Here is a 22,059-nt window from a genome sequence, read left to right as displayed (position 1 = left end):
TCTCTTACTTCACCTTCTCTCTCCCTTTCCATCGCCTAGATCATCACGGTTCCCCTCTCCCTGCGTCTCCCCGGCTTTCCCCATTTTTTCCTTCTCCGCATTCGTGCCTCAGTCTCACACGTCTTCCTCCTCCTTCTCTCTCTCCGGCGTCTTTTCCCAATTTTCCTCTTCCGTCTTCGTTCTCTTTCCTCTTCTCGTCTCTCCCACGCTTCCTTTCCCCCTCGCGCTCGTCTCTTCCCCTCCCAGTCCTGCCTCTCCGTTCTCTTTGCCCGTCTCTGTTTCTTAGCCTCTGCATCGCTCTCCCCTCTTGCTCCCTCCTGGGTAGTTCCAGAAACATACCCATATATGGCCTCCGTGTCAAGGATCACAAGCAATGACGTCACGTGAGGGCCAACGCTCCGAGATGCTCTCTGAAGTGAGGTTCCTACCCGATGCGCCCTGGAGGAGCTAAAGGCAGGACCACAGCCTCTTCCCTGCAATCTCCAAACAGGAAATCTGAGAGTCAAGCACCTTATAGTTTGGCATGCCATCACTGGTCATGCGATGGGCCCGAAATAAACTCCCTGCTTCAAAGGAGAGCGTTTCGGAGCTGCCAGGCAGAGCAGTCAGAAGCTCAGGGCCAGGGCAGAAGAGCGCTCAGGGAGCGTGTGCTGAATTAAGACACTCTCAAGAAAATCGTTTTTATTGCCCCTGAATGATCCCCTTGTTTCAGAGCCTACCAGGTAAATGCATGCTTTCGACTTTCTCACACAGACCCGAGATGACAGTGTTTGGCTGGCTGCCACTCCCCACCACGCTGCTTACTCGGAATCTCTTCCAGGCAAACTGCTTTCTTACGCCTCTCCCTCTCTCTCTCCCCTGTTCTCCTGAATCATAAAACATGCTTATGACTTTCGTTTCAGATTTGGGGGGCATAGAATCAGCCGTTTGCATGCACTTACCCATCCTCCTGGAGGACGCTTGCTCAGATGTCACTCTGCTGTGCACTTCTAAATATGGAAATGCAGAATGGATTATCAATGATGCTATTGTTGGTTGGCAGGCCTTGGGCAATACGTGTCAGATAAACGACTTTCAGAAATGCTTTGAGGTTGGGTGAATAGATATATTCATGCGTGGGGGTGTTGATTTCACGTGACATTTATGGAGTGCCTCCGAATGCCCGGTATTGTGGGGGCGAGAGCAACCAAGTTGCCATGGGCTGTGCCTGCCATGACTTGGGGTTTAGGAGAAGAAATAGAAGCTGGAAACAAAACTATGGGTCAATGTAAAGAATGGGAAATGTTATGGGGGAATACTGAGATGCAAGAATCCCGCGCGCGCGCGCGTGTGTGTGTGTGTGTGTGTGTGTGTGCGCGTGCAAGCATGAGGACACATTTAAGGAGATAAGGAGATGGCCTTTGATAGGATGAATGGGGTGTCATCAGGCAGGGGGGCGGGGAAAGGGCCCTCCAGCGGGGAGGGGCGGCTTGGCAAAGGCAGACCAGCCAAGGTGCGTCTGTGTATGGGTAGGAAGTACAGTGTGGCCGTGGCAAAGGGCCACGACGGTGAGAAGTCGGGGTGAAGCTGGCAGGGGGACAGAGGCAGATGCAGCTCTTACCAGGCCAGGCAAGAAGAGGGGGTGCACTCTGATGGGTTTTGAGCAGAGGTGGGAGCTGGGGAGCAGGAGGGACCTGACTTCAGGAAACCAGGGGAACGAGGAGGCGGTGACTCTTAGGAGGACAGGTGAATGACGGAGACCGGAGGCTGGGCAGGAGCCAAGCACTCACGGGACAGAGAGCGGCCCCACTGAAGGGAAAGCTCACGTGTGAGTCGGGGGCTTGAGGGGGCTCGCAGGGGCCCAGGCAGAGCCAGCCGCGGCCAGCACAGCAGCCACAGCCCTGACATCTGCCACTACGGGCCCGGGGCAGCGCACAGCGAGGCAGGCGGCGGCAGGTGCTCCAGCCACGTCCGGGGCAGTGGGATGGGTCCTGACAGCTGGCGCAGGCCTGTTTACAGCGCGGCCTCCGCCTGGCACAATTCTAGTTTGCGTCACTCCTTCTTGCACAAACAGGCCAAGCCGTGAGCGCCTCACGGGAAAGGGGGCCTCCTCTTCGCACTCCCTGGGGCAGGGGCCCCGTGTACTCCACCCCCCGGCGGCCTTACAGTGGAGAATAACAAAATCCACGTCCGTGAGCATTCGCTGACACTGCGAGCCAGGCACTGGGTCCAGTGCTTGAGGTGACTTCCCTCACGGACTCTTCTCGAGCACCTCGTGAGTCGGAGGTGACGGTTGCTCCCATTTCCAAGATGTGGAAACTGAGGTTCCGAGAGATGAAGGGGCTTTCCTAAAGCCAGACCAGTAGGACGTGCTGAAGCTGGGACTCCAATCCTGGCCATTCGGTCTACCGGCCTCCAGGGCCCACAGTCAAAGCCACAGCCTCCTACAGCCTCCCAGGGGACTGACAGAGCAGTAAACAGACCTGTCTCTGGCACAGTCAGGGCGTCATAAGATGCCCGTATATCATAGACAGGCTGGATGGCTCCGAGAGCGTCTTCCTGAAGGAGACACAAAAATATCTCCGGACCCGCCCGATGTTCTTGCGTTTCTGAGCCGCAGAGGGTCGGGCTGTCTGGAGGCGGCAGCTGTCACAGGCCTGGTTTGTGTCTTTACTTCTCATCCTTAGCACCTTCTTTCGGACTAATTAATGACCAGGAATGTCAGTGAGGTCGTTAAGAGCTTCGTGGCCGAGGGAAATGTTTTGAAGAGAAAGTGATGAGGTAAAAGTAAAGTGACTCCTAAACTGCCTGAATTTTCCAAAGAAAAGGACGTGGAAGAGAGGGGTGGAAAAAGAGGGAAGAAGGAAAGCAAAGAGAGAAGAAACAGATTTAAATAAAGGTAGGAAAGGGGGAAAAAAGAAACAGAAAGGAGAAAGACTCCAGCTGATTTGGGTGTGATCTCGATTAAAAGATTTGCAGCCAGCCCTGTGGTTGGCCCAGCAAGTAGCTTGGGGTGTGAGAAGGGGGCTTGGGCGGGCACCCCTGTCCCACTGGACCCTTCCCGCTCTGCAGCCTGGAGCTAGAACTTCCAGAACCTTCTGCTACTCGGGTGCCAAGGTGACATTCCCTGTTCTCCTGGTGCCCAGAACAGGGCTGGGCGAGGCTGCACTTGGGCTTCAGAGGGATGGGGGGGCGGGGGGGACAGCATTGCTGGAAGGGCAAACCCCATCTCCTCTCGCCCCACCCCAGGCTGTTGGCACAGAGGGCAGAATCTGGCTCTGGCTGATTCCTGGGCAGGAATAGGGTCAGGGGCTTGGAACGCTGTGTCCAGACCTGCATGTGGCCGAGCCCCACTGATGGATCTGGCTACAGCAAGAGAAGGACAGGGAGAGAGGCCAGGAGGGGCGTGTGAAGGGGCTAGCTGTGCTGGGGTCATCCCGGGGGCCTCAAAGAAGTGCTGCCCCCTGCAGGGCTAGGAAGGAGAGAAGAGCCCTCCCCTTAGAAGGCTGAGATGAAGGTGACCCACAAGGCTGTGGATGCAGTAGTTTGGGGACCAAATAAACAAAATGAAAACTTGACCTTCATTGACGTTTTTCTAGCTGGTCCTCATGGCACTTCTGTTCTGGTTGGAGTCGTGGTCTCTCCTCCTGCCCTGACCCCTCATACAATGGGTTGCAGAGTGTCCCCATCCCAGGGCGTGGTATGTGGGAGCAGAGCCTGGTCGTCACCTCCTACCGGGGTGACCTTGGGCCAGTCACACCCCGCCTCTGGGTCTCAGCTTCCTCTCCGGCTAACAGCTAACAGAGAGAAGAGCCTGCATTGTGGGGTCAGCTGAGGCCTTCAGCCCCGAGCAGACCCCCTGGTAACATCCAGCAACCCTGGCCCCAGCTCAGAAGCCTAAGGTCCCGGCGCCTGAGGGAAGCCGGAGCTTGTAAACGGCATCGAAGTCTGGGATTAGTGATGCTGGGAGGGGCTTGTTAGAATCTTTAGAGTCTGGACAAAAGGCTTAAACTCCCGGCAGCTGTGAGGCGCTGGACACCAGCGGCCAGAGGCCTGCCAGCCCTGCCCCACTGCGAAGGCCCGCCCTGGGGCTTTGACCTGGGACCCTCGGGCGGGGTCAAGCGAGGTAGCCTGGATTCCACTCTCCCATCTCCCCAAGGCCGGCTCACCCCTTAACCAGAGCAGAAATTTCCAGAGTAACTAATTCCTGGTTACAACCCAAAGAGTCACTGTCAGAGGGTCTGATGAGCAGAGAGGCAGGTCAGAGCCTCAGTCTCCCCACCCGGGCAAGGGGAAGACCCTTGCCCCCAGGGATTGAGAAGGTCAAATGGTGCAGCACCTGAAAGCAGCCAGGAAACAGGGTGGGGCCACAAGTACCAGTTGCGTTTACGGTTGAGGCTTTAAAGCAATCAGGCCCAGGAAGGTGCGAGAACCCTTTGATGGTTCGCTGCCGTGAGCCCTCCAGCCGGAGGTGTTTCCTCAGGTTTCTTAGGACCCCTTTAGATCCCAGGGGGACAGCAGGTAAGAAAGATAAGTTTCCAGGTAAACTCACTGAGCATTGCAAGGAGTGGGGTAGAGGACCCTGCGGGCCAAGGAGCAGCCCTGGGCAACTCCCCATTTCCTCAAGTGGCTCCAGGCTAGCTCCAGGTATTAGGACTGCTGCAGGTTAAGGGTCGCGTGATGTTTGGGACACCCTGGAACTTTGGGGAGAGATTATTATATACAGCATATATGCGTGTGTACATGTGCGTACTGTACATACACATACACGTCGCCTTTCTGAGCACTATCTGCCGTCTTTGGTTTAACCCAGGTCTTTACTCGAACCTTACAAAACACCTGGAAGCCGCTGCTAGTCACGCGAAGGCGGGCTGGGCGTGACGTCGGAACATGTAGCTCCTCGCCTCTTCCCTGTCAGTTTCTCCCTGGTGCGCCCCCATTTCCTCATCTCTAGAATGGGAACAATATGTTTATCACAGATTGATCGCGTGGCTCAAACTAACAACGGGAGTGAGAGCGTGAATTACCCGCAAGGGGAGGCATCGTGGCCGTGGTTCTTCGAGCACCCGTTGTCCTGTCTGCAGGTCTCAGCTAGCGCTGTGCCTGGGAGCTACAATGAACAGTCCACACCCACACCTGAAAGGTACAAGGGGACCCTCACTGAAGTAGTCACATGGCCTTTACTAAGAGCTCGGCACTGTTAAATGAACTAAGTGCTCACTTAACATCCACTGCCTCGTTGGTCAGTGATCACCTTGTATGCAAATTCAAGCCCTGGAGCGGAGGGGACCAGCTGTGGGTCCTTGCAGGTCACGCCAGCAGGAACGGAGGAGGCAGCCAGAGGGCTCTCCAGGAGTGCAGGCTTCGGAAGTGGCAGGCAGCTCCACGCTGCCCCGGGCTGGCTTTGGGAGGGCGTGGCGATCTCCCTCCTCTGACCCCATTCCTGACCCTGAGCCGGGCTCTGCGGGCTCCTGCGGGCTGCCCAGGGCAAGCTGGAGACTGACAGCAACATCTTCGTATCCCAGCCACAGCTATCAGAGGAAGCTGGCTCGCTGTCACTCTTCGTAAACGGAGGAGAGTGTGGGAGAATCAAACTCTCTCAGAAGGGGTCTCCTAGGAAACGGCCCGCTGGGAATGAGTTCCAAGTGGGCAGCGTCTGAGCAGGGACGGGTCAGAGCAGAGAATCACAGCATCTTGGGAGCCACGGAAGATCAGCAGGGTGTCACGGGCCACCGGCTGGGTGCCGAGTGCCCTGCTCTGCGTTTACATACCTTGCCACATTTCACCTGACAACCCCCCACAGCCACTTGCTCTTATTATCCCCATTTCACAGATGGTCAGAGTGAGGCCCAGAGGGTGGGAGTAACCTGCTTTCCACCACACGGCCAATAGGTGGCAGAACCAGCAGGGAACCCAGGCAGTCAGACCAGCGGCCACACCATCTATGACGCTCGGTAATCTTCTCAACCATAGCTGTGCTTCCAAGGTTCGACCCTATCGATAATTCATTCTCACCTGTCCATCCAGCATTTATTAAACAGCTGCTGTGTACCTTGGGCCATGTCCCGGGGCCATGCCGTGAATGTGACAGTCCTACTCTTGAGGTGGTAGGCCCAGAGCAGGCAGTTAAAGCAACAGAACATGAGGGGTGCCCTTGGAGGCAGCTCAGGACACCCCAGCCACCCAATCAGGGAGGCTTCCTGGTGGAGGCGATGCATGAACTGTGTCTGTTAGGGTGACAAGCCAGGCATCGAGGCAGGGAAGAGAAGGAAAGAGGAGGCAAGGGACAGTAAATGAGCAGTGATACTGATTCCATCTGCAAACAGACGAGGACAGGACGTGGCTTGGCGGGGTCACAGTCCTGACCCAAGTCCCTGGCTGAGGGGGAGCTTGGTATGCTGGAGGATGGCTGCCAGTCCCTTTCCTGTCCCCCTGCCCTCCCAGCCTTGTCTCCCGCCCCCAGTTTTTTTTCGATAAGACATCCAGGGAGCCACTTCTCCCACTGTAGCCCCCCAGCCAGCCACTGAGACCTCACCTCATCCACTGGCGCCAGACCCCACGGCCAGCTCCCAGGCTGCCAGTGAGCCTGGATTTCTGGGCAGGGGAAGGAAGGACCACTCTTTCAAATGCCATTATTTAATCCTCGCTGCAGCCCTGCAGGGGCCCGTGTTCCTACACCCGTTTCTCAGATGCGAGAACTGAGGCCCCTCTTAGAGGAGTGCTGTTCTGGGCGCTTCACCAGTGCCGACTCGGGGAACCTGTCACAGCCACCGTTATCCCCATTTTACAGATGCCACCTGGCAGGGTGGGGTCTCCCCTGGAGCCGGTGTCGGGGTGCTGTAAAGGAGGCAAAAGAGGAGCCTCTGGAGGCCCCGGCCGCGCCTGCCCAGCTGGCCCGGAGCACCGCTCCGTCTGCAGGCCCGGGCTGGGCAAGGCCCTCCGCGCTCCCGCTTTGCCTGGGAAAGGCTATTTTTTGTTCCAGTCGGTCTCCCGGAGGGCCCCTTGAGACTGTTGGCCTCTCTCCAGGCTCAGGCCTAGAACTTGGCCCAGCCCCCAGGCAGAGGCTGCAGAAACAAGCCGGGCAGCACGAAGATGGGGGAAACTGAGGCCAAAAGAGGGGCAGGCCATCGTCCAGGATGTCTAGCCCTCAGCCCACCCTCACCCTGCCATGGCATAGCTATTCTTATTAGGCCCATTTTACAGGCGGAAAAATTGAGATTCTACGAGGTCGCACAGCTAATAACTGGCAAAGGTGATTCGAAGGTGCCGCGCTGACCCCACAGGCTGTTCCCTACTCTCCCCTCGTGCTAAGGCTGCACTGCCCATCCTGCCCCTGGGGAGAGGTCTCCAGAGTCCCTGGCAGGCATCCCCAGCCTATCGTTGCACAGGCCTAGTGATGGGAGTGCCCTCCCGCAGTGGCCTGGTATCACACGAGACCCAGCACCAAGCCTGTGCACACTTGAACCCTCGTGATTCTGCTACCGACCCCTAATAAGAACACTTACTAGATTCTAAAGATGGGCAACTTACTCAAGGACTGGGGATCTCAGTGGGGAGAGTGAGACATGGCTGAGCCCACGGTAGGGTAGGGGAGTTCTCCTTCTCAAAGGCAGAGACCCTCTCCTTTAAGGTTCCTTCAAAATCAGGCCCCACCTTGCCCATCTGCGTGGGCCGAGAACCTGATGCGGTGCCCACCACACAGGTGCAGACCAGGTGGCCGGGCTGGGTGGGGACGGCACTACTAACCCCACCTGCTCAGGTCTCGCGCGGGCACCCGTCACTTGGATCGGTGTTTCTGGAATCCCCAGAAGGAGCGCTGGGTTCGAGTTGGGAAGCCCAGCCTCCAAATCCCAACTTCCCAGCCGTCGGTCTTCCTGCCAACCCTCCCCTCCCCTCCCTGAACCTCAACTGCCTCCTCTGTGAAATAGGAACACCAAGTCCTTGTGGAAGGAGCGAGGGTGTTTGAGAATAAGTTAATTCAACAAAAAATGTCCTTCCCTTCTAGGGCTGCTGTCAGGGCAATAGCATGAAGTCATTGACAAAGAGAAAAGGCTCCGGGCACCATCAGATGCGGGGGGGAGGGCCCGTGAGTCCAGAAGTGGCTGCAGGAGATTGGCCGTCCCATCGCCTGGCCGTCTTCACCTCCCTGGGCATCTTGTCAGGAAAGGGCGCCATGGCTGAGTGCTGTGCATCAGCCTCCGATGCGCCCATGCCGGGCTGCAGGGCCAACGGGTGAAGGACTGGCGAGGTCCCCGCCAACTTCTTGCTTTACCCCTTACAGGCTTCCCACGTCGACCCGCTCTTATGACGGGGTGAAGTGGGTTGTCTCCTTCTCGTTTTTACTGATAAAGGAACTGAGGCCCAGAAAAGGGAAACGAGTCGGTCACACAGCTGAGAAGTTGCAGAACCGAAACTAGACCTTAACGCCCCCGATGTCCATGTCTAAGATGCTTCCACTCCCGCCTGGGTCCCTACTCCGCCATGGACCACGCTGGTCTCTATACCTTCTAGCCCAAACCCTCCTTGCGCACTAAGAAAACTGAGGCCCAGAGAGGGACAGGGCCTTGGCCGAGGTCACACAGCACCAGCATCTCTAGTGACCCCCCAAAAGTAACCACTCTTCTGACTTCTATCACCGTAGCTTAGTTTCGCCTTTTCTTGAATTTTATGTAAGTGGAATCACGTAGCGATGTTCTTTGTCATCTGACTTCTTTTGCGCACTGTGGTTCGTGAGATTCATTGTTGGAGGAGTAGCCGTACGGAGTAGTAGTAAGTAGTCCGTCCGCTTCACTGGTGTGTATTATCCGTACATGAATATTCATGATGTAGTAATTCGTTCAAATGCTGACAGCCATTTGGGGAGTTTCCGGGTGGCTTTATCACGAATAGCACAGCACCGCTGCGAACCTCCTCGAACTCGTCTTTTGGTGTCTCTTGGGCACAGAGCCAGCAGGACATGGGTGTGTTCCGCGTTAGCAAACGCCATCGGTGTTCCGAAGCGCTTTCGCGGTCTGGCGCTCCCGCCAATGGTGGCGAGTCTTCCGGCTGCTCCGCATCTTCCCCTACGCTCGCTGGGTCCCGTCTTTTTCACCTGAGGCGCTGTGACGGACGTAAACGGTATTGCATTGGGGTCTTAATTTTAATTTCCCCCAGACGCTCAGGGAGTTGAGCACGCTTACCTTTGGTTATTGGCCACTTATACATATTCTTTGTGAAGGGCCCAGCCTAGTCTTTTAGGTATGGGTTAATGAGAGCCACCAGAATGCTGCATCCCAAAGTAGCCAGAATAAGCATTTCTTCTCACGCTCTGAGGCTGCAGGCCCCGATGGGCACTGCTCCTAGGTGCAGGTTGGGCTCGGGCTGCCCCCAGGTAGGTTCATACTCTGGGGCCCAGTTAAAGGGCAGTGGCTCCAGGAAGAAGTCCTGGTGATGGCAGAAGAGCAAGCCCCAGTGCACAAGCACCTGTCAACATTCATCGGCCGGAGGATGTCCACGGCCAAGCACAATCTCAGTGGCGAGAAGGCGGGGTGCCGGCGGGGGGTGGGGACACTCTGCCTCCAGGGAGAGGAGTGAATATTTGCCAAACAAACCAAACCATAGCACTGCTATTCGGGTAGTTTTTAAAAGACCCCATGTGATTCTAATGGTCAGCCAGAGCTATAAACCATTGACCTACAGACACCCCGCATATCAGCCAGTTAAAATGAAAATCAGACTCAGCTGATTTTACTTTATTTCCTAAAAGTAGTTGACTCAACCAAAGTCCATTTCTCCTTCAGGCTTTTTTCCCCCCCCTTTAAGCGAGTCCCTGAAATTAACACAGCAAATTATATTAATGATTGATTTTAACTAGGTCATGAGATCTTAAGTAACAGGCCTGTGTCTGATTCAGCTCTAATATTCTCAGCCCTAGTACAATGCAGAGATATGGGGAAATGCTGGGGCAGGATGTCGGATAATTGGAAGGAAAGAATGTAAGAGTTGTTCTATGAGCTACATGAAGCCCAGGGATTTTTGAGATCATTGTTATAGCACGTGTGCCTGAAACGGAATGGCTCTCAACAAATAATTTCTCAGTTAACGATGCGTGCATACATGTGTAGATAGGCTGTCTGGAAAGGAAAGATGAATGGTTGGTTAGACAGACAGATGTATAGAGAGATGGATACATGACCAAGCAGGTGGACGGATCAGAGGGTGGATGATGGAGGGATGATGAACGTTGGATGACTGACTAGATAGATGGGTGGATGGATAGGAACATGGGTGACTGGATGACTGGATGGTTAAATGGATAAATGGTTGGATCAGTGGACAGTCGAGAGGATGGATGGACAAATGAGTGAGCGGGTGGACAGGTGGACGCATGAGAGGATGAATAAAGGAACAGATGGGTGGGCGGTTGGATGAATGTCTGTGTAGGTGAGTGGGTGGATGGATGTGTAGATAAACAAGTGGGTGGATCATATGACAAAACGAATGGAGAAAAGCCGATCGAGCGATTGCCAGAAAAAGGCGCAGCCGCCCATGAGGGCAAACATAGCGATCGTGCAGAACTGTCAGTGACCCGGGTGGTTCTCATCTCCTCGCAGGGTTTTCTGATTCGCTGTTCCGTCCTCCCCACTGAGCGTCTCTTCCGGAGGCCGGGGCGAGAGGCGGAAAAGGATGGCCACGGAGATCAGCGCTCGGGGCGGACAGCGTGCCATCGGGCACGAGGAGTACAGCTTGTACAGCAGCATGAGCGAGGACGAGCTGGTCCAGATGGCCATCGAGCAGAGCCTGGCCGACAAGACGCGGGGGCCGACCGCTGCCGAGGCGGCCGTGCCCGCGTGTACCAACCGCCAACCTGCCCATTTCTACCCCTGGACCAGGTGAGTGAGGGGAGGCCACCTGGGGGCATCCGTAAGGTGCAGATCCCAAACACTATTAATCCAAAACCACATCATCCTGGTCTCTAGGATGCGCTCTGTCATCTAAATGCATTGAGCTCTGATGGTGCCAAGCGCTGCGGTAGGTGCTGTAAGCTCTTTGCCTCACTTAACCCTCTCAAGGACCTTTGAGGAAGCTCTGTGCTGCATTTCCATTTTACAGAGGAGGGAACCGAAGCTCAGAGCTGAGTACCTAGTTCAAGGGCACACAGACGGTAGAGGGTGTTGCAGAAATCGGAACTCTGGCTCCAGAGCCGATGGCTTGGCCTCGCACCTCTGGCTTTGTGTTTGAATGCAGTGAAACTGACGTTCCGAGTCCAGTCAGAGCCTGCAACCCTGCCCGCGCAGCCTCCCCAGGGAAGCACATCTGAGATGCCAATGACATCTGCCCGCTGGGCTTCCCTGTCCCAGCATGGCCTCATCCTCTCAGCAGCAGGACTGTCTAGAGCAGCACCATGTCACAGCAACAGCAATGTGACATGAGCCACAATTGCAATTCCACATACGCCGTTTTGAGCGTCCTGATAGTCACGTTAAAGAGTAAAGACAGACAGGTGAGATTAATTTATGTCTACAACAGTATCATTCCCACGTGTCATCAACATAAACATTACGAAAGAGACGCTTACATTCTTTTTGTCATAGCGCGTCTTTGTGAACCTAGCGTGTATTTTGCACTCACAGGACGTCTCAGTTCAGGCTGGCCACATCGCGAGGTGCGTCACTAGCCAGACGTGGCCAGTGACACCCTGCAGGACAGTACAGGTCCAGAGGACAGCTTCTTTGTTAGGAAGTGGGAGCCAGAAACGTAACTAAGCATGGAATCTTAAAATGGTTTTAGGAAAGAAATGCCTAAATTTAAAAAACGCTTTAGCTCACCACCGAGTGCCGTCGCGTGTGTATTTGGAGTGGGTGGCGGGGGGTGGAGATTGCCGGAACGATTGTGTCAGCATCATCTTGGGTCGTAGGCCTCAAGTCTCACTGTCTCCAGCAGCCGGCTGACTTTCTGTGTGACCCTGGGCAGGTCACTTCACCTTTCTGAACGGAAGGTTCCTTTTCTAATAATAACAGCAACGACGGCAGCTACAGGAAACAGACTTTTCCCCAAGTCCAGCCCCCGCTGACGGGGATGAACGCGAGTGATGGTGTGTCTCAGCCTGTCCCCTGACGGAACCAAGTGACTTCGACCCTTGCTGAAGCTGAACTACCTCCGGGCAAAGGCCCAGGATGTGTGTAACCAGGGGGTCCCTTCTAAAGGAAAAGACAGGTAGCCCTGGGCAGCTGGGAGGTGTATGAAGACTCCAGGTCACTGAGCCGGCCCTGAGGACATCCTATTCTGAGACCCAATCTGAAAAACAGAAGCTCAGAGCCAAGGACTCATGGCGACCTGCGCTCCAGGAGGCCCTGGTTCCTGTTCTGGCCTGTTTGGCCTGCATCAGGCCACAGGTTCCTCTTTCTGAGGAGGGGATCAGATAGAAGAGCATCCTCCCTCCCACCGGGCCTTCGGCACCAGCCAGGACATCCGTGGGGTGTACGCGGCCTTCTCCCGTGTGCGGGAGTCCATTAGAACTGAGCAGGCCCCTGAAGCCCAGCCCTGACCTCCTCCCTGACCCCCTAGTGTGTAAGGAAATGGACCCACCTCGGGCAGGCGTGAAAATTTATCCAGCCCCTTGAGAGGAAAGCTCTCAAGGAGAAGTGAAATGACTTAGCCAAGGTCACGCAGACCTCAGCTAAGAGCACAAGTACGTGACAGGGAGGAGTCAGCCTGCATCTTCTCACTCTTGATGTGATCGAAAGCTTTCAGGTTTAGTTCTGCCCTCTCGTCTGTGAAAGGAGGCGGGGCTTGGGCCCTGCTGGGGCAGGAAATCCCATTAATGTGCTTCTAATGTAATTCTCCCTCCCCACCCCCCAACATGCACTAAGTGCTCCCCATGTGCCCGGCACACAGCCACCCACTGGATCCTTACAAAGCCACACAAGCCGGATATTTCTGTGCCCTTTTTACACGTGGCAAAGAACTGACCCGCAGCCCGTCCCGCTCTGAAGGCCGGACCCGTAACCAGCCCCGCCGACTCTGCAAAGGCCTCTTTCTGTGTCCTCTCCCGCCTCCGCCTCGGAATGGGGTCTGGGGCTCATTACATGTGCCTCCATCCACGGAGACTCGGGGGCCCCAAAGACAGGAGACAGGCGGGCCTGTGCTCACGCGCCCCGCGCAGCCTCACAGGAAGTCAGCGCACGGTGGAGCCCTCGTTCACTTTCATCCCTGAAAATCACAGTCGTCATCCAAGTAGACCCAGATCGGGTATAGGAAGAAGACATCTCACGTGTGCCCAGGGGCTCCACTGGCTGGCCCCTCCTCAACCTTCAGGTCTCAGATCAAATGTCGCCTCCTCGGCAAACCCTGTCTGACCACCCTCCCAGGTCAAGTAGGTGGCCCCTTTTACTCTCTCTCTTGGCTGTTTCCTTCAAGGCCCTGACTACGATTTATAATTTCTGCTTCCGCCATGCACCTGTGACCTCCTGAGGGCAGGGGCTTCACCTCCATCCTGTGGAGCCCTGTGCCCGGTGCACAGTGCCTGGCCCTTGGCAAGCACTGTCTGTGAGCGAGTGCTGGGCGGATAAAGCGTGAATGAATAAAGAGGCAGGAGAGCAGAGTGGAAAGGGAAGTGCGTTTGGAGGTTCGAATCCTTCCTCTGGCTGTGTGACCTTCGGCAAATTATTTAACCTTTCTGAGCCCCAACAGCCTCATCCCTACAATGGCAATAACCGACTTGCCGAGCCCACCTGGCAGTGTGCTTACGAGAGCGAATCAGATGGGGTGGGTGTTGGCGGTTCCCCACATTCTGCTGCCTGACCGATCCCCCACCTCTGGCCTGAGTACTCCAGGCCCTCCTCATGCGGCCATTTCATGTGTCACCTAGGAAGGCATTATCTGGCCTCCTGAGAGTGTCCCCAACGATCCTGCGTGACCTTCTTGGGGACAAGGAACAGATACCGCTCACTTTTATATCCTCAGTGCCTGGCAAAGAGCCTGGATCGTTGTAGGTGCCCAGTGAACGTTTTGGGGCAAATACATACACTTTGACACCAATAAAATTCTCGAGGAATGTAAATTATTGTCATTATCTTGTGACCAAAATGGCAACCGTGAACATAAAGGTCAACTAGATCTTTTGGATTCTAAAAATGACAGCCAGCTCAGCAGCCCAGAGAAAATGTAACGCTCTTTTTTAGAGCCATTTTCCAATTGGCTTCTCTCCCACCGCAACGTAAGAAATGAAGTCTGAACCATGCATGAGGACCATCCGCCACACCTTGGCCCACTGAGGGCTCCCAGAAAGGCAGACCCAACTTCTCGTCCCATGGAGAAGTAGGGTTCGTGCGCTCATGAAACAGGGAGACCCAGGTGACTGGGATACGCCAGCCAGCGCGGGTCCAGGGAGCTGGCTCTTCGCAGTCTTCGAACTTCTGCATTTTATTTAAGGTTCCGTTTCTAAGAAGACAAGGAGGAAAGCGTGAAGCAGGAACTTGCTTGGACTGATGTGTACACAGCTATAAACAACTCGAGTCAGGCCACCCACACTTGCTGTGTGTTTCCAATGTGCCAGGTGCCCTCGTGACACCTGGACCTGAATCAGGCCTGGTCCCTGCCTTCCCCAAGTCTGCAGTCTAGTGACGGTAAAGGCGCAGAGGTACATAATGACCCAACAGGAAAGGAGCAGCAAAGGGGCTTGCCTCCGTTTCAGAGGGACACAGAAGAGTCTGTGCACTTTAGGGAAGGAGGTGGGCTTTGCAGGATGAATAGGAGTTCGCCGAGCAGGCTAGAGGAAGCAAGCCGCTTTGAGCCTGTTTCCTCAACTGCAAAAGGGAGCCAATTACATCTCCTTCACAAAGTGAACTAGAGGATGAAATGAGACGCTCTGTGCCATGCGCCTTTCACAAGGCCTGGCACGTAGCAAGTGCTCAACAAAACTTGGCTACGGGAGGGCAGAAGTTGCTGCAGCTGGAATTCCTATCCTCCTCGACGGACGATTCCTCTGGGGCCGGCCCAGGAAGGATGGATTGGCCAGTGGGTGAGGGAGAACCAGAACTCCCCCGAGAGTCGCGGGAATGGGGGCAGAGGTGGCTATGCCACCTGAGCTCTCCCTCTCCCTACCCCCAAGGGCAGGTGGCTGGTTCCCCAGGGATCTCAAGTCTTGGCGTGCAGCCACACAACCCCAAGATCGCCGCGTGTCATGTTTTCCTTCAGAGGCTTTTCTTTGTTTGCTTCATGCATTTGAATTTATCAGGTGCCAACTGTGCGCCGGGCACTGAACTCACGACGCCCGTGTTCGGCACAGGGTTGGTGTGAGGACCAGACGAGAGAACAAACATAGGATCCCAGCCCGGTGGCGGGCATTACGTTCGTTAGCTTCCCCGCCCCCACCCACTGAGATGCCTGTGCTCAGCCTGCCTTCCGCTGGGTCCTGCCCGATTTAACCCCCTCCCTGGGGCCGGCCCACGTCTCTTATGAACTCAGACAGGGCTCACTGAGAAGTTAGCGGTCATTGTCATCCCAGCCTCACTCCCCACTCTCGCTGACCATTGTCTGGAGCCAGGGCAGGGCCATGGGAGCCAGGTGACAGTGCTGTGCTTTCGGCCCCTGACCTGCCGGTCCACACGAAGGATGGGGCCCGACCTGGGCCTCTTCCAGGGCATGACCTGTGGCCACATCCCGCCAGGTTCTTCTCACCGCTGATGAGTCAGCCCAGGTGGTTTTCTTCACAGGAAGTCCCCCTTTCTGGGCCTGCGGGGAAGCAGGGCCTGGTCGGGGGCCTGGCTCCCCCTCCAGCTGGAGACTCACAGCTCAGCAGCTCTGAGCGCTCGCCCCGCCTCCCCGCGACACCGAGATAACCACCAATGTCGGGGCCCCCAGAACGAGCCTTCCCGCCCCCCTTCAGCCCCTTCCCCGCAGTTCTGCGGGTCGCGTGCGTCCTTGTCTCCCGTCCTGCTGGCCCCCAGACATCTTGAGAATCAGCAGAAGGAAGCGCCCCATCACTCCGCATGCCCAGGCCCTAGCCCGGGGCGCGGGCCGAGCAGGAGCTGGGAAACGCGTTGAATAGAACTCAGTTCGTCTGTGCCCTCCTCTGCAGAGTGGGAGCGGGGCGCCCCCGCCTCCGGCCTGGCGGTGGGGAGGAGAGACGGGAGGCACAGGTACAGGGATGGCACATGGGCATCTCGCCGCCACCGTCCCCAGCCTCACTGTCCCTTTGAGGCTGTTATGATTATTATGCCATCGGAGAGGACGCCTGGCTTTGGGGTGGTGTGTGGGTTTCCACCAGTGCTTACTGCCTCGCTAAAAACACGAACCTTGTGAGGGTTGGTTTTTTTCTGACCTGAACGAGTTGGATCTCCATGCGTTGTTTGTTCTTGCTTTATTGATGTGCGTACGCTTTCGAAGAGTAGAGCAACCCGCGAGAACGGTGAATCTGCCGTTTGTCCTTTACACGTTTCTGTAGTTAACAGAACACGGTCACGGGCCTTGGAGCTTAGTAACCTGCCATAAAATTCAATTGCTATTTAAAAGATGGGAGGGCCACGCACGGGCCAGTTTTGAGGGTGGCCGAGACCCCTGGATCAGCTGGGGAGAGCGGCCTGCCTAGCGCTCTCTCCTTTCCAGGGCCAGGAGCGAGCACGGATACTAATACTGAACCCCAGGGGCTTTTGGGGCCAGGGGCCAGGGGCCCCGGTGGGACCAGGCTGTGCACTTCCTTCCCAGGATGTGGTCTCTTAGATCTGCTTGACACACTGAGTTTCCACAGCGAGTTCATGTCAGCAAAAATCCCACATCTAAACAGCAGCGAGGAACCCCTTGGTCTGCTCCTACCTCCTCATCGTGCAAAGAGGGAAACGGAGGCACGAAGAGGGGCGGGGCTAACAAAGTCACAGGGCCTGGCAGTGTGGAGACCTTGGCGCCGGAGGGAGGACAAAGAGGCGGGAGAAGCCCAGGCCCGTGGAGGACGGAGCACCATGCCGGTGACTGCTCCTCTCGCCAGCCGTGACTCGAGTGACGCTGGCTCTTGTCCGCCCCTGTTAGGGTCCGGCCTGGCCAGCCCTGAGGCCGACCCACTTTCATCCCGGGACCTGCCGCTGACACTCCTCACATCCTCCTGGAGGGCCGCCTCCAGGCTTAACATGAGGACATGCCCAAGGGGCTCGACCCAGCAGGTGCACAGGAGAAAGCAGGTGGTGATGAGTCGGTGGGAGCAAAGGAAGGCAGGAGGATGACGAGGAGGATGAAGGCGGCCGGCCCGGGGCCCCCCGAGATGGGCCGAAGCAGTGGAGTCAGGCGCGCTCCCTTCTCTCTCTGCCCGTCACCCCTTCCCCCACGCCCTGGCCTCCCCGAGAGTACCCGCCAAGTCTGCAGCTTCTGGCTTGTCCCGGAAGAATGCGGTCCTTCTTGGGGTCACCATTCCAGCACCTCTGTGCCCCACGGGGTGCTGGTCACTGTCCTCCCCAGTCCCACAAGGCGCCACCCCCGAGGACGGCAGGAGACCAGCTGGGCCTCTGGGGTGCCCAGGGCACCAGGGCCTGACCTGTCGGAAGCGGGGCTGGTGTGGGCCACACGTCCCATTCCCTGTCACCCCTGCCATCATCAAAAAACCCTAACGAGGTGGGGAAACTGAGGCCCAGAGAGGCAGAATAGTGATGGAACTAACGGCGGACACGTGTCCAGAACCCCGTGCCTGGCCCTTGGTTGGGCACTTTACGTCCTCCACTCTCTCAGGCCTCATCGGCCCTCTGAGACTGGGATGTTCCAGGGACTATAAACCCCAGAGAGTTTCAACCTGTCCAAGGTCACACAGCCAGGAAGTGCCAGAGCATAGAGCTGGACCCCGGCAGTCTGACTCCAGGCCTGGCCTGGGTGACCTTTCTGAGCATCCTTTTGCTGTAAACTTTATACTCTTTACTGATGACCCTGAGGCACATGCCCCACTAACGAGGAGCCAGCAAGGTGGTGGTGGTGGGGGGGGGGGTGGGCACAGACTCTGCTTGGCTTTCTCGCTTTGCTCCCCTGTCCCCCACTCCCACGAAGCTCTGGTCCACCCCTGTCAGGGTCCGGCCTGGCCAGCCCTGAGGCTGAGCCCCTTTCATCCCGGGACCTGCCGCTGACACTCCTCACATCCTCCTGGGCGAAGAATGTCACCTTGCTTCATATCTGCCTCCTGCGTGGCTGGCCGGGGAGGGGGACCGCAGGAGCGAGGGTGAGGTTAACCTCACTGTTGTCTTATATGGTCATTTAAATCTCCCAGGGCTTCCTCCGAGGGCCAAAAATAATCCGAGACACAGCAGCTGCGTCCAGCACACAGAGAGGACCCGGCCATCTGCTTTGGTTCGGCGCCCTGCGTCTGTCTGTCAGTCTCTCCCCCTTGCTCTCCCTCCATCCTCGTTCCTGCCTCTGGCCATGACCCGCTTCTCGTATGCAGAGTATTTTTCCCTCTTTCACTCCTGCCCTGCACCCTCCAGATCCAGAGCGCCTCCCGAGAACCCCGCGGCCTCGGCTCCCATGGGTCTGTTCCAAGGCGTCATGCAGAAATACAACCGAAACAAGACCTCCCAGCCTGCGTGAGTGACCCCCTGCCCGACCCAGAGGCCATCCAAGCTCAGGCTCCCAACCGGTGGGGGTTGGGGTGTGGGTGGGGGTGGGATGCAGGCCCACAGCCCCAGGGAAGAGGGGCAGTCTGCAGGGACCTCCCAGGCACACCTCTTCCAGGTGTGTCCCCCGGGACCTACCTAGCCGCTCCTGCTGAGCTGGGCTTGGTGGTCGCAGGCTGTCTTCAAGCAACTATCAGCCAGGCTGCAATTTCGATTAACCCCTCGATGACCCCAGAATGGGCTTTGTGTGTGCCGGAGTGGCCCCGTGGGGTTCCAAATCTGGGGACTCAGCACGAGAGACTGAGGAGACAGCCCTAGGATGGCAGTGGCCAAGAGGGGCTCAGAGCCGCGTGATGAGTCAGCCGCCCCCTCCGTTTGTCTCAGTTTCCCAGCCCCCTGCCCATCCCCATGCTTGCTTCACTTTGTTGCCTTTATCTAAGTGTCAGGTGCTAAAATCCAGAAATAATTCGAGCTACAGGAGGGTTCTGCTTGCCTGGACCAGGGTGCTCGGTTAGGTGTGTCCTTGAGAGATAGCTCTGTGCTATTTGGTTCTCTGCTTCCCATATTAACCCCAGAAGCAGCTAGGAGCAAAAGAGGGGCTCCATCGCCGGAACCCCTATTTCCTTGCTCATTTACGTTGCAGCGAGGAGAGGAGGCGGTTGGTTGGCTGACGTTTTGTTTCTCCTTCCTGACCCTTTTCAAACTCTGCCGCCTTCACTCCCTTGCTGCCGAGGGCGGGATTTTGACTGTGTGGAGAGGGAAGACCCAGATTCTGGTCTCGGCGCTGCTGTGGCTTCCTGTGCGCCTGCTCGCGAGCCGCTGTGTCTCCCTGAGTCTCCCTTCTCTGTGAGAGAGGTTGGAGAGGACAGAGTGGCCTCCAGGGTCCTGTCCAGCTCTTTAGTCTCCGATGGCCTGACACCCCAGCAGCCACACCCCCACACCCAGGGCGGGGACTTTGGCCGAGCTCACAGAGAAGCCATCGGTGGGTGTGCCTGAGCACTCCGGGGTCCTTGCACCATAGCTGGATGACACCCAAGCCGGGCAGCGGGTCCTGAGAGTGTCCTCATGACATTGCACACTCTCCAAGGCCACACAGACAGCCAGCCCGCCTCCCTTCCACTTCAGCTGGGATCCAGCAGGAGACTTTCCAAGGGAGACAAGACACGTACCCCCCTGGGACTTTTCCTGACGCCATCGAAGGCTGCTCTGGCTTCTCATAAGAAGAACTCATCAAAGTGTCAGTGATGGCGTTGATGGGGACTTCAGGGCTTATCTGGTCAGTTACTCATCATCCTTGCTGGGTCTGTAACTTTTCCGGCATCTACGCTCTGAAGCTATTGAAGACCGGAGAGGCAGAGTCAGGAGGAAGTGCCTCTCACGCAGGAGGAAGTGGTGGGAGGGTAAAGGGGCTGGCCCTGTGTCGCCTCAGGGCCTCTCCGGCCCCTGACAGGGGTGGGGTCCCTGTCTCCCTTATCCATGTGCGAAATGGGACCATTTGTGCAGAATGTTCCCCAGGAGTGGATCTGGGAGTCACAGCGGTCGTGGTCCTCACTGACCCTCTCAGGACGGCATAAGGGAGCTCAGTGAATACATGCATGCATGCATGAATGAATGAATCAATGGATGAATGAATGAATGAATGAGCAAATGAGTGGATTTAAAGAGTCAAGCAAAGAAGTTATCATTTGTATTAGCCCTGAATTCTTTTTGACATGCCAAAGTTTTAGATTGCCAAGGCTTCGAATTTATTAATCCTTCAAGTATTTAAAGTCTTTCAGCGGCTAAAAGTTCTAGGGGTGAGGATAAGAGTCAGGAGCAAGGAGGGGAGTTGGAAAGACCCCCGAGAGATGCTCGCTATAAAAGATCCTCCTCTGAGGGGTCTGTAACTTCCTCTCAGAGCTGCTCAAAGAGCAAACGGGCCCCAGAGGCAGAGGCGCATGGTCAGGGCTGCAGCCCTGAGCTCAGGGAGGGTGTTCAGTTATCGCTGTCACCTCCCGTGGGCTCAGGCTTCCACTCCTTTGGAGGCTGGCACTGCATGCCTGGATCCTCTTGGTGGCAGCGGTCTTGGTGTAGCATTAGACGTGGCCACTGAAAACCACAGGGACAGAAGGGTCCCCTAATTCTCTTTCGACCACCAAGGAGCTCTGTCTAAAAGGGACCCTTGGTTTCCACCTGTGGAAGGAAGGCGCTTGCCACGTGTCGACTTGTTTCTAGCAGAGCTTCCCTACGCAGCACAGCCCAGGGCTTGGAGATTAAAGGCTCAGAAACGCCCTAGGGTGCTCCCAGGGGGATTGAACACCGCACAACTTAATCCAGACCCCCCACGTTTACCTCCATAGGCCAGTATGTCCCGCAAATGCTCTAGAGAGGCCATCGCAAAGAATATAAATAAAATTCAAGATATAAATAAAATTCTCGAAGAAACAGGCAGAATTCTGATGGGAAGAAGCTCTTTGTTTGGAAATAGAGGGGATGCAGTGAAATGAGCATTGGGGTTCCTAGGTTCTGAATCCCTCCCTCCCCCCCTCCCTCCCTCCCTCTCTCCCTCCCTCCCTCCCCCCTCTCTACTTCTTTCTTTCTTCTTTCTGTCCTTGCAACCTTTCTTCCTTCCTTCCTTCCTTCCTTCCTTCCTTCCTTCCTTCCTTCCTTCATTGTTTTCTTTGGTTCTTCTTCTTTCCTTCTTTCTTCCTTTCCCCCTTTCTTTCATGCAGCAAATATTTATTAAGCAGCTATTACGAATCAGTCACTGAGCTGAGCCCTGGGAATTAAATCATGAGGGATAAAAGAAAGACGCCGTCTCTGCCTTTGTGGAGCTCGTGGTCCAGTAGGAGAGACAGGCAGTGGTCAGATATTCGTTCAAAGACGTGTAAAGACCTTGGTTATATGAGGGCTCATGACTGGAGACAGGGAGAAGCTGACCGGGGCAGGCAGGCTGAGGAGGCTATGATGGAACTGAGAGCTGGAGGGGCCAAGGTCAGGGCCGAGGTCAAGGCTGAGTTCCCAGGGCATAGCCGTGTGGGTTTGGAAGGATTATTCTCCTTATTACAGAGGACACTGGCTGCATGGGGGTTGAGCACCTGTCCCAGATCAGCTGGGACAAGCAGGGTGCAGTGATCCCCCAGCTGGTGCGTCCCCTGGCCACCAGCAGGCCCTGCTTTCCCTCTGGGAGAGAGGCTGCCTGGCCCTGCCCGTGCCCTGAGGAGTGGCCTGTCCCTTTCTCTCACAGGCCCATGGACCCTGTGCTAAAGGCCATCAAGGAAGACGATGAAGAGGCGGTGAAGGCGATGATCAAGGCGGGCAGGAATCTCGCAGAGCCCAACAAGGAGGGCTGGCTGCCCCTGCACGAGGCGGCCTACTACGGCCAGCTGCGCTGCCTGAAGGCCCTGCATCGAGGTGAGGCAGCTGCTCTGGGGGCAGCTGGGGGTGGGAGCTGGACGCAAGGGCAAGGCTCCTTCCTTCTGAAGCCCCAGACAACCTGGCTGAGGGGGGCGGGGCTGGGAGAGGAGAGACGACTTGC

At 56.4% G+C, this 22,059-nt stretch overlaps 1 protein-coding gene across 4 annotated transcripts in view; it reads left to right on the top strand.

The window, feature by feature from the left end:
* Window positions 1–409: 409 nt before the first annotated feature.
* Window positions 410–22,059, top strand: part of ASB2 (ankyrin repeat and SOCS box containing 2) — a 39,153-nt gene continuing 17,503 nt past the window's right edge. The window contains exons 1-4 of one of the 4 annotated variants that reach the window (XM_016145503.2): window positions 410–722; window positions 10,572–10,850; window positions 18,414–18,512; window positions 21,769–21,935. In XM_016145503.2, the coding sequence (XP_016000989.2) occupies window positions 10,645–10,850; window positions 18,414–18,512; window positions 21,769–21,935 (472 nt within the window). In that variant the 5' untranslated portion in view covers window positions 410–722; window positions 10,572–10,644. The other 3 variants (XM_016145505.2, XM_016145504.2, XM_016145506.2) reach the window with 3 other exon arrangements.

The sequence above is a fragment of the Rousettus aegyptiacus genome, unplaced genomic scaffold, assembly GCF_014176215.1.
Source record: "Rousettus aegyptiacus isolate mRouAeg1 unplaced genomic scaffold, mRouAeg1.p scaffold_m13_p_3, whole genome shotgun sequence".
In the NCBI taxonomy this organism is placed as follows: domain Eukaryota; kingdom Metazoa; phylum Chordata; class Mammalia; order Chiroptera; family Pteropodidae; genus Rousettus; species Rousettus aegyptiacus.
The sequence above is the reverse complement of the archived record's forward strand: the minus strand, read 5'-3'. Positions and strand labels throughout refer to the sequence as shown.